This window comes from Arachis ipaensis, chromosome B4, assembly GCF_059453495.1.
Source record: "Arachis ipaensis isolate K30076 ecotype BB chromosome B4, ASM5945349v1, whole genome shotgun sequence".
NCBI classification, from domain to species: Eukaryota; Viridiplantae; Streptophyta; class Magnoliopsida; order Fabales; family Fabaceae; genus Arachis; species Arachis ipaensis.
The window spans coordinates 148,003,102-148,015,775 of record NC_142439.1 but is presented as its reverse complement, the minus strand read 5'-3'; the positions used below and the strand labels follow the sequence as shown (position 1 = coordinate 148,015,775).

The 12,674-nt window shown below is 32.2% G+C and overlaps 1 protein-coding gene across 1 annotated transcript; it reads right to left on the bottom strand.

The window, feature by feature from the left end:
• Nucleotides 1–3,380: 3,380 nt before the first annotated feature.
• LOC107635734 (LOB domain-containing protein 41) lies at nucleotides 3,381–5,052 on the bottom strand. Its single transcript, XM_088485171.1, has 2 exons — nucleotides 4,592–5,052; nucleotides 3,381–4,397 (listed from the first exon to the last, which is right to left on the bottom strand). The coding sequence occupies exons 1-2, from the start codon at nucleotides 4,779–4,781 to the stop codon at nucleotides 3,664–3,666; spliced, it is 924 nt and encodes a 307-aa protein (XP_088341297.1). The 5' UTR covers nucleotides 4,782–5,052; the 3' UTR covers nucleotides 3,381–3,663.
• Between the last annotated feature and the right edge of the window lie 7,622 nt (nucleotides 5,053–12,674).

The window sequence follows — 12,674 nt, the reverse complement described above, 5'->3', positions numbered from 1 at the left end:
AAATCAGTAGTGATAGGAGACTATTACATTTTGTAATTTATAACTATTAATTAATCATTATTAATATTTTTAATAATGTGAAGTTATATTTAATAGTGTAAAATTATACATTTTTTTTACTAATTAAATACCGAATACATTTTAATTCCTTAATTTTTTTTTTCTTTAAAAATTGAGAATATGCAGACAACGATAATAATGGCTGAAACAAGTGGTGGGTTATACGCTCAAAATTCAAAATGGAGCGTGCCACCCTAGCTATATATATATATCTCAAGAAGCTAAGTGAATATAATTTTCCTAGTTGCCAAATTGATGAATAGACAACATCCACCAATTGGATCTACTTGGTTCTAGTTGGCCCAATGAACAACTCTAAAGAAAAAAGGAATGATGAAAGATTTTATATAAATTGAGCATTAATGCATTATCAATCATGGGACGAACAAATGTGCCTTCATTCATCATTACTATGAAATATGAATTGGTGTTCTGATATATAATAATGATAGACTAAATACTCTCAATTGAGAGGAGCAAGATGTCTGCTTAAGTAAGTGTTAGGAGTTTAAATTTTGTCTTATGCATGTAGCAATCCGTTAGTCAGTGATAAATCCTTAAAGTTCAAATCGGCGACGAATTAATCTTTAACCTGTCGAGCTGAAAAATACCGTAAGCACCAAAAAATAAAATTGAGAGAAACAAGTGTATAGACCATAATAGACATAAGCCAACTGCTCCCCAACTAAACCCTAATTTTATGCATTATTAAATATATCTTTCAAAAATAAAAAAGAAAACCTGTAGATATGTATGTGCACACCATTTAATAAGACTGCAAACTTAAATATAAAAATTAAAATAGCTACTTACACGAACATAGTTAAAATATTTTTATATAGAGATGATAAGATATAAAAATGTATGATGTCAAAACTCTTCAGTTAAATATATCAAACCATAAAAACCATTTTAACTATATTCATGCAAAATATAAAATGTTGATTACTGATTAGGGTTTGTATGTAAATGTTGCATTTTACAAAAACCTCTATTGGGTGAACCTGTCAAGCTGCATTTTATACATGGGTGTCTATACTTATTTAGTACAAAATATAAAATCAATCATAGTTGATTATTGATTAGGGTTTGTATGTAAATGTTGCATGGACGTGATTCAATCGACTAAATTGAGTCCGTTCACTCGCACACAATTTGATTGGATTTAGAGAAAACTATGATTATATATAATTAAATTTAAATATGAAAAATAAACAAACAATCATACTATGAAAAACATATATAATAAAAAAAATAAATTACATATATATTTATACATAAATATATAGTGACTGATTTTTATTACATAGCATTTTTGTAAACAAATTGGCAACTACAAAAATATATCTCAAAGATAGTTATTTTATTTTTACCAAAGATAGGAGACTCGAACCCGCAACCTCTTAATTGAGTATGGGGAGACTATGCCATTTGAGCTATTACTCATTAGCAAAAATTTGGAAAGATAGGAGACTCAAACCCGCAACCTCTTAATTGAATATGAGGAGTCTATGCCATTTGAGCTATTAGATGATTTGATATATTTAAGTAAAATATTATTAACAGTTTTAAATTATCAATTTAACATAAAGATGAATTTTTACATTTCTATTTTGTTTTTGGTATATATATGGACGTGTTTTGGGTCTATATTTTTGTCAACAGTATGATGTTTTTTGTTATGCATAATAGGTTCAATTATTTTTTGTGGTTTGGGTCTTGGTCTATTGGGTATAAATTTAAATCCTGGATAGATTACTGGGCTAAACACTGTTTACTTCAAACTTGTTTTGTTTCTTCTTTTTAAAACAACAAGGAGAGTCTAATAATCGTTACCGAACAATATACATAGCCTTATTTTTCTTGTGCTACTATTTATATTCTCAGTCCAAATATATTTGTGGACTGGGCTATATCTCTGTTTTTTTTTCAACAGCCCCTCTCGTTTCAGACCGAAAAAGTAGGTAAGAAAGGAAAATTCTCTCGTCTTGCAATACTGAAAAGATATATTCCTAACCCTTCCCCTCCCCCCCAAAAAAAAATTATAAATACAACACTTATTATTTTTTCTTTTTAAACAAAGAAAACTCAACACATTAGAATGGAACAACAAGAAAATAAATAAAATAAAAATAAATAAAACCTAAATGGATGAATTTTGGTAATCTCCGACAGAACCATCAACAACCAAAAGAATCAATACCAGATCACTCTTCGTAACTCAAAAACGTCCTTTCTTGTATGTCCTGAACACCTGCTTTCATGTTGTTGAATATTCAGTCATTTTTTTCTATTCAGATATTCCAGATCACCGCAAAAAACCAACCAACAACAGCCGCTTCTCCTTTCTGACATGCCAGTCTAACTCTCAAGTCCTTTCATGATTCCTGAGACCACCTACGGTTTATCTAAACGTTTGAGGCACATCATACCTGCCACGTAAACGCACATAAAAGAAACAAATGGTGCACATCTTCTGTTTTCTTTTTACACAGGACACAAAAATTATCATACTGATGAAACACGTCTAGTCTGCTCAACCTTTCTTTAATATTTACCCTACCAATCAAAACAAATTAAACCAGCCAAAAAACACAATTTTCGAAAGTACCAACACTTATTAATCCTTTTATTTGGCTAATCTCTTTTTTCAATTTGCAATGTAGTTTGGAGTTCAGACTCGTATAACGTGGCGGCGATAAGTTCCTAATTGTATCATAATTCATGGTCCTTCAAATTATTAACATTGATAAGAAGAGACACAAGAAAATTTCAAAGCCTCCATGCAACCGCTTATACTTATTTATATGTACCAAACATACGAGGTTGAAGCCATATATATCCCATATATATCTTAAGTAATCTTGGACAATAATAAAAGCTTGTGCTCCAATAGAAAAGTTTAGACATCTCACCTCATAAAAGTATATACTACATACAGTAATATGTCATCGTTATATGTTAACCAAATCTATCATTGAAGGACCTACGTATGGAAGAATCTTAAAAACAAGGAACAATAATTACATTAAAGGGTAGTACTACATGGAACCCACTTGTTTCTACAAAAAATTCAATGGTCAAAATATCCCATTATTGAATATTGACCACGACGTGCTTCATTACGGTGGCTCTTGGCTATATTAGCTTCTCATGAGTCATTTTTAATTTACTATTATTATTAGAGGAGTAACCGGGACAGTAATTTTTGTAATTTTTAGTCATTAAATAGTCATCAATGATAAGTTCAATAATATGAGATTAGTGTAAAATTTAATCTAATAACTCACTTTTCTTATACTTTTCTTTAATAAAGTTGATGCCTCTAAACTTTTCCTTATTATTATTTATCTGCCTGCCGAAACTAACATATATGGACAACTAAAGGTTGTCATTTTTGAAGATGTAAATTTTCCTCTACATACCATTAGCATCCATGTTTGTACTTTGTACATCATCACTCACATTCACAAGAAGAAAGGGTTAATAATAACCCCTTAAAAACAAAAACTAATTAAAAAAAGGTTAAAGGAAAAAACTAAAACAAAACAAAAGCCGATTGACTGAGTCAAAACTGATTGAGCTGACCCGGACCACCACCACTCAAGCCGGGCATTCAAGCCCAAGCCCCATCTCACCATAATCCTTCAAATCGAACCTCCTCTTCTTAACGGGAACCACCTGATCCGCACGTGCCGAAGAAGAAACCGGTTCGAACCCAAGCGTAAGGTCTAGACCAAGCCCGCTTCGGTCCTCATCGGTTCGCTCAACGCGCTTCCGGTTGGACTCCGGCTCGTCACGGAAAAGAACCGAAGCAGCCTCGGCGGTAGTCTCGACCGACACGATGCTCTCACTCTCTCTCTCTTTGCTCTCTCCTCCTCCTTCCGCGGCGGTGACCAACTCGGACTGGTGACTCAGCGACGACTCGTGATCCAGACTGGCGGAATGGTTGACGACCTCGTCAACGTTCAGCAACGCGGTGGTAGTTGTAGTGGCGGTGGTCGTTAATTTCTGGGCGTTGGGCTTGGTCTTGGGCTTGGGCTGGGAGTGTGATCGCTTGCGTGAGCGAGTCTTGAGTGGGTGGCTGGGGTTGTGAGTGGAGAGGGCGGAGTTAGAGTCGTCCTTGGTGACGTGGCGTATGTCGTATGCTTTGAGTGGTGGGCCCCGGCCGTTGGCGGCAGCTTCGGAGGTGATGGGAGTGATTGGCGCGCCTTTCAAGACGGCTTCAACTGCCGCCTGGCAGAGCTGCCAGCTGCCCGACCACAATAGGCCCACGGAACCGTAGATTGGGTTGACTATCCTCCCGCATGCCTCGTACAGCAAGGACCGAAAAATGGCTGCATCAATTCATGATTGTTAAAATCTTGGAAGCTGATGATTAATTCATTATGTATGTAAAAAAAGGGAGGAAGGGTACCGCCAATGAGTTATAGTTGAAATGGCATAATCTTTCCATACTCAATTAAGAGGTTGCGAGTTCGAATCTTTTATCTTAAAAAAAATAGAAAAAGGGGGGGGGGAGGAAGGGTACCTGGACGAAGGTGTTCGGGGCCAGCGTTGACGAGGTTCATGAGGCCGGCGCGGCCGTAGAACTTGGCCAGGAAGACGGTGGCATTGGCTTGTGACTCTGGGCTCTTTATCCACTGAAGACATGGCCTTATGCTGCAATTCTCGCTACACCCTTTCCTCAGCACCCTGCATCCATTACAGCTCATCCGCATTTTCACCTGATCGATTTTCTTTCTGTGAGGTAATATAAGTGAAGAAGCTTTAGAGAAAAAGTTTATTATATATGCGTGTGTGGTGTGAGGTTGGAAGAGATAGAGTCCCTAGATTTTTGAGGCAGCTGTTTCTTATCATTTCTAATTCTTGTTTACCACCTTATTATATTCATTTTAATTCATATTATTATATACTTAATCAATAAACAACACACTTAAACCATGGTTTCCAGTATCCACATTCACCTCACTCTTCTACAAGCGCGTGCATCTCAGTTCCCAATTACCCCGATACTTATCCCACTGCAAATTTTCACCATGCATAAGCGTACAATCCTTACATTACCACCCCGTACATCGTACTTAACATAAATAGCAAATTATTCAACTCACTTTTTTAAATTTTCAACATATCAATTTTTAACTGTCCATATTTCAAAATATCCTTTACATTTTGTTTTAGAAAAATAATACGAAATCAATTCCAAATCAGTTAAAAATAAAATAACTTAATTAATTATAAATATAGTAATTAGTTTTATTTATTTATGATTTAAAATATTAGTTATTAAATATTTTACCATATTTAAATTAAAAAAAAATACGTTCAGTATCATTGCAACGTGAATTACGAAAACTGATTCAATTAGTTTTCCTCTTTTCATACTTCTTCTCTCTTCAAATGCCTAAAGAAAAAGTATGAAGAGCCAATGGAATACTGAACAATGTATACAATGAAAGTTTATGGAGTATTAGAGATATAACTATTAGTATAATTTTTTTCTATTAGCTGAAGCTTTTGGGATGAGTGGTATCATAATATGGTATTAGAGCGCTAGATTTGAAAGGTCAAGAGTTCCATCATTGGTGAACCCCAAAATCAATTTAATCTTTTAGGAAGATGTTTATTATCCCTAGTACTCGGATGGTTATTCTAGATAGTATGCGGATGTTCATTTTGTAACTCAATAACCCAGTACACATTGTACAAATAGTCCATTATCTTCCTAGCGGGATCCATGCCTAAAACATAATAAATCAAAAAATAAATTTTAGAATCATCCAATTTACAGAAAAAAGAAACATCCTAATGCCTAGTATAAACAACATCTATATAAAAATTTTAGATTCACCTAGCATTATTGTTTATTTTATTTTCCTTTTTGGAATGTAGTGCGGCAAATAGTTAAAAAATGGAAGGGTAAAATGGTAAGAGAATATATATGCATGCAGAAGGGTACGAGAATTGAGAAGAGGAGAAAGAGGCGCGTGGCGGGCACGATAAGGTGACAGAGTGCGGTCGAATCGCCACATATTGAGGACTCAGGGTCCACTGTGTCTCTACGCATAGCGGTTTTTCAAATCATGATAACTTTGATTTCTCCATATTATTTTAAGGGGAAAAGCTCCTGGTTTTCGGGAATTAAATGGGAAGTGGTTTTTGCTACTTAAAAAACAGGACACTGGTTTCTGGTTTTGCTCTTTCGGACTGTGGGCGCGCTTGAGGAATGCGAGCAAGTGTTGAAGCCAATGCCTTTTGCCGAATGTGATCACAAATCAATTGCCAAGTGTGTCTTGTGTTGTGCGTTACATTTTGGTTCTAATTAATCAAATGCATATCCTACGTGACAAATCAATATACCTAACTTCCTCAAATTTAATCAAGTGCTTAATATACTAATAATTAACTACTAAGCTTGCTTACGTACTTATTCATTCAACTAGCTAGCACCTATATATGTCACCATAAACGTGTATGTTCCCAATCTGTTGGTTTTTTGGTCTAGTCGAGTCCTAATTGGGGGTTGCTATATCATCAACGTTCGTAAAACACTCTCAAATACAAATGTTAAATAGACAAATTAATTCAAAAAAATAAAAATAAAATGCAGCAAACATTGAGTAGTATAAGATGTGTAAAATATAATAACTTTTACGATTATACTGCTAATAAATTAAAATTAAATATGAGTATAAAATATTTATTAAAATATAAATATATATTAAAAATAAATTAAATTATATATATATATTTATACATAAATATATTAATGATTAATTTTGGTGTATACATAGTAATTTTGTAATTTTTATGATTAAAATTTAGGTGTAGTTAACTTAATGTAAAGTTAATAAATAAAATTTGTTAAATAATTTGATAAATTTAACTAAAATATTATTTAATCATTCTCAGCTATCAATTTCATATGAAATTAACTGTACCAAAATTTTAACTAATCTTTATACATACCGATTTGTATGAAAACTAATAAAAAATTAAATAATAAAAAATATTTGATCTCGTAAAATTTTTGATAAATTAATGGCTATATCGGTAACATTATTGACCAACAAAAATTCACTTGCAGTCTACTTTACATAAAATTATTTTTGAATTATTAACATAGTGTTATTATTTGATTTGAAAAAATAATTTAATTAAGTTGGATCAAACCGTTACTTTTACTCTTTTCTTCTTTGTTACGTCTTTAAAATTCGTTCTCTTTAAATTTTTTATAACTAATATAAAATCTGATTAGTTGATTAACATGAAATTTAATTTAATTATAAATTTATAATTGAACATATTTTTATAACTTAATTTAAAATGTGTTAGAGAAGGAATTTAGCGACTGAAATTTGACTTATTGAAAACAAAACAAAGCTCCTCCGGAATATAGAAATAGAGACAGATGGTACCATTTATAATTTTTTGTTCGTATCACAAATTCAGTTTCTTCCTTCTATGTGAATTCTAATTTTTTTCCCTTTCTTTTTTCGTCATTTTTATACAAAAAAAAACGTAAATTTTGTTTTTTTTTTGTTCAGAATACCAAACTTTACTTTTTCAAATAATTTGTACATATATTTAACAAAAATTAAATAAATAAAAATAAAAGATAAATTTAAAAAAAGATTGAGAGATAACTCGCTGAAAAAATTGAAATTTTCTTTTAAATGTGGTTATTTGATCTATCCAAACTGATTTGTTTAAAAAATTATTTATATAAAATAAATTAATTTTTTTTAAATTAAATAATAACACGTATCAGCTATTTAAAAATAACTTTATATAAAATTGACTGAAGGTAAATTTCCACCTTATTGACCGCTAAGGTAGGTTGGGTTGCGGAAGAACAAGAACGTGACATATAAGAATATTTGGTTAAAATATTTAGGAATAGTTGCACATGATATAATAATAAGGAATTATGGTTAAATTAAATGCAGGCGTAATGAAAATAATGCAAACTGAATGGTCGGCTGCTAATAGTTTGGACTTTTGAGGAAAGAAAAGTGACTTTGTTTAGAAGACAAGATGCACTGTTGCCATGTTGACATTATTGGGATGGGATACGAATTCCCCATATTTCAATTTGTTTATGTAATGTTTGATATTTACTTCTTAGAAAAGGCAGGCATTCACATTTTTCAAATGGGATATTATGACACATTTGAATCAAAAAGGGATCCTTATATCATATAGGACTTGTATAGAGTATAGTGTAGTAGTCTATATGCTTAATTATACATTTCATAATGATTGATGAACAATGCGAGCATTTTATATCTATATCAACATCTCGTCACTGCTCTAGCAAATTAATCTAAAAAACACAAGTAAATTATAGTAATTTTTACACTACATTTAGAAGGGTGCATGGGGTAGACGTGAGCACAGATCGGTTTAGTTTGGATTTATGGTAAAATTAGAATTGAACTGATCAAAATGTAATTAGTTTGGTTTGGTTTAGATTTATATTTTTTTTATATGTATCCAAACTAAACTAAACCGATTAAAAATGGATTGGTTCGGTTCGGGTAATTAGGTACCCGATAACTTTAAAATTCAACAAGTACAATAAATATGTAACATCAATAAAAATAATCCAAACATGTTAAATACCAAATACATTAAAAACTAAACTAATTAAAATCTAAACATATTAATAGTGAATAATTTTTGTCTAATAAAAAAGTCATATATATTTTTTATTTTTTATTTAATTAATATATTATCGAATTCGTAGGTTGATTCGGGTTCTACATCTCTAGAGTCGATACCTAAACTAATTACTAACAAAAATTATCGGTTTGATTCGAATTAGACTCGATTATCCATTAATTCTAAAACAAATTTAATTGATTCAGTTCGAATTCGGACGAATAATCGGTCCCCCTATCTGTGCTCACTCCTAACATAGAGCATGCAATGCAAAAGCACAATTTGCATACGGCGCTGCTGAGCGGTGACACAGTTATTGTTATGTGGCAGTGAGTGAGTTGAACATGTAGTGTCACAGCACATACTCTTATCTGTCTATCTTCTATCATAGCTTCGTTCATATATTGATCCTTTCAGCCGCCACGTCTCCCCTACACGACATTTATGCATGCATGCATGCATGAATGAATGATTGCCTCTTTCTCATCTGTTTATTTTTATTCCTTCTTTTTTCTTGTCAATGTTATTAAACGGCATATTCTTGGGTTGTACATCAAGTTGCATTTACATTTGCAGTGTAACACGAGTCAAATAAAGGTAGGGGTGGCGGGGCGGGTAGAGGCGGGTTTTTATTTTATCCGATCCCGTTTCGTCATACAATAATCCATATAAAATTCGTTTCGCTTTTACTTGTGGGTAATAAAACGTTGAATTCTAATTTGTTATTGTAGATATTCATCCCGCCTCTATCCGTCTCTATAATTATTAAAATTTAATAAATAAAATTAAATTTCAAAATTTATATAACTATCATCACATATATAACATAAATTAAAGTAAAAATTTAAATATGATATAATATTATTAATCATTTACTAATTATTTTACATATATTATATATATAGTGAGGTGGGTAAGGACGGATATTATCTAAATTTTACTCCGTTCCGCTTTTTTCAATAACTCGTCTCATTAAAAATCTGTCTCGGTGTGGGCGGATAATTATCCACTCCAAACAGATAGGGACGGAGTAAATACTCGCATATTCGGATAGTATTATCATTTATAGATGAAGGGGTGAACGAAGATAAGGATGAGGAGAAAAATGGGTAAAGCTAAGATAATTAGAATTTTAGTTCTGGAAAGTGGGGACAGCTGCTAGCTAGCCTGCTGTGGCTTCCATACATTTCGAAAAAAAAAATTAAAATATTTTGATAATTAAAAATATTATTTATATATTAAAATTAATTATTTTTAATATATATTTATATTTTAATATATTTTATATTAATAGTTGATTTTAATGTTTAAGTAGAATCTCGTAATATATATACAGTAATGAAGAAAAGACGGCGCGTGGGATGAGCAATGTGCACTTAGCAGTTAGGTTAGGATGTGAAAATTGCGGCATTAAAATAATCTGAAATCTGTTTGCCAATTTATTTGGACCTTTCCTTCCACCTTAGCTTAGCTCCCGGTTTTTGGGAACCATCCTTCCATTAATTAATTAATTACCGTCCTCATTAGTATTACTATTATATTGCTAATCCTAATCATGGTTTTGTTTAAAACCAATCACTGGTTTCTGGTTTATATTCACTCCTATGGGCGACGACTCTGCCTCAAACTAGGTTCCTCTGCCTGTGGATCCCACCACCACCCAATTCTACTTTTAGGTTCATTGAATCCAATGCTTAATTAATGGGAAAAGAAAAACTTTGTTAGTCATCATTACTCATTACTTAACTGAAATTGTTTTTATTTGGATTATTACTCGTTAGTGGAATGGACCAGTTGCTTGCTTATAGTACTATATTAAGCAAATAATACCAACCATATTCGGCTCCTAATTAAGTTCTTAAATCTCGACTTTATCGATAAGGTTAAAGACTTGAATCCTTAAGAAGAATCATAAAATAGTTGCATTATTCATACAAGGTCAACTGTGTGTCTGTGTTTTTGTTTTTTTTTTTTTGGGTCGGTTAGGTCAACTGTGTACATGAATGGGTTGATGAGTGGACTAACATGAATGAGGCCCTACTGTTCTCCCATAAATTTTATTTTTGGATCAGTTATAAATCCATTACTTTTCATAAACCATTTTTGGTCTTGTTGGACCTTCTTTTGAGAGGACCATGTTTTTGCTTCGTACATACGGTTGAAGTGTTCCACCGCAGACCAAAAAAATAAAAATAAAAATTACGTCCAAGCTCAGTACCGCGACGGATTAGTCCTTGACCTGCCGGGTTGGGGGATACCGTGGGAAACCAAAAAAAATTACGTCCAAGCTCCAAATATAGATATGTATAGGACTAAATCCCCATAATGGTCCCCGAGATTGACACCGTGCACCAAAATTGTCCCTGATATTCCAATTGCACCAATTACGTTCCTGAGATTGGAAAATTTGCACCATAGTGGTCCCTGACCCGTTTTCCGTTAACGGCGCGCTGACGTGGCTTGATGACGTGGATTTTTGGTGACACGTGTCACTTCATGGTTTGGCCACGTGTAACGATATGATGATGTGTCGGTCAACGACACGTGGCAAGCTGACATGGATGGGTATGCCACATGTCACAATGCTATTTTGCCACGTGTCAGATTATGTCACGTGTCGCAATGCTATTTGTCCACGTGTCATCCACGATGTCATCGTTACATGTGCACCAAATTGGTCCCTTACTTTGCATCTAATGACTCATTTTAGTCCTTGAAATTGAATATCGTGCACCAAATTAGTCCCTTCATCGGTTTTTTCTCGTTTTTTTATAAATTTAAAATTTTTAATATTTTTTTATACACTAATTTTAATTATATTTTTTATTATACATATTTTATAATAAATTTTTTAATTAATAATGTTAACTTGTATCATTGGTGTACATGTTAACTAAAACCAAAACTTTATTATTGCCTCTTGTGTTTATTTGTATCTGTTTTAATATTGTTCAAGTCATAGTTATAATAAGTACTTATATTAATTAATAGTGTAATATATGAAAAAGCCGCCTAACAAGTTATAGATAAAATGAATTATTATAATCGACAGTATAAATCTATCTTATTAATTTAGTGAGAAGTTAATTATATAGGAAATCGGACATTCTTAAAATGGATGGGAATAATAAATTTATATTAGTTAATAAGTGTCTTATCAAGTATTCCTAAAATATTTATTAAAGTGTTAAATATTAAAAAAATTGTATTAAGGAATATTATTAGGCAACTACTCCCATGAAAATGCCAAAAATATCTTCTCATGATGATCCTTGTTTAAAAAGTGTAACTTATTTATTTAGCAACACTTTAAATAAAGGTAACACTTTTACTTCAAATAAAATCAAGCCCTACAATCTATCATCCAATAGTCAAAATGGTGTATCTTCACATGAAGATAATCATTAAATCTTCGTTGGAGTAGATACCATATTATTAAACTCTTAACTTACACTCTTTATTAAATCAATATCAATATGTCACATAATTCTTTTAATAAAATATTGTAGAAAAAAATTGTATAATTAAAACTAATATTTTAAAAATATTTTATAAAAACATTTGTATTTAAATAACTTGTGAAAAGATAAAATTAAAATTAGTGTATTCAAATATATAATGAGAATTTTAAATTTATAAAAAAAATGAGAAAAAACTGATGAAGGGACTAATTTGGTGCACGACATTCAATTTTAGGGACTAAAATGAGTCATTAGATGCAAAGTAAGGGACCAATTTGGTGCACATGTAACGATGACATCGTGGATGACACGTGGACAAATAGCATTGCGACACGTGGCATAATAGCATTGTGACACGTGGCATACCCATCCACGTCGGCTTGCCACGTGTCGTTGACCGACACATTATCATACCGTTATACGTGGCCAAACCATGAGGTGACACGTGTCACAAAAAATCCACGTCATCAAGCCACGTCAGCGCGC

Coding starts and splice junctions, on each gene's coding strand:
- LOC107635734 (XM_088485171.1), bottom strand. CDS start 4,781: ATGCGGATGAGCTGTAATGGATGCAGGGTGCTGAGGAAAGGGTGTAGC. Junction 4,398..4,591: donor CCCCGAACACCTTCGTCCAG/GTACCCTTCCTC, acceptor GAATTGATGCAG/CCATTTTTCGGTCCTTGCTG.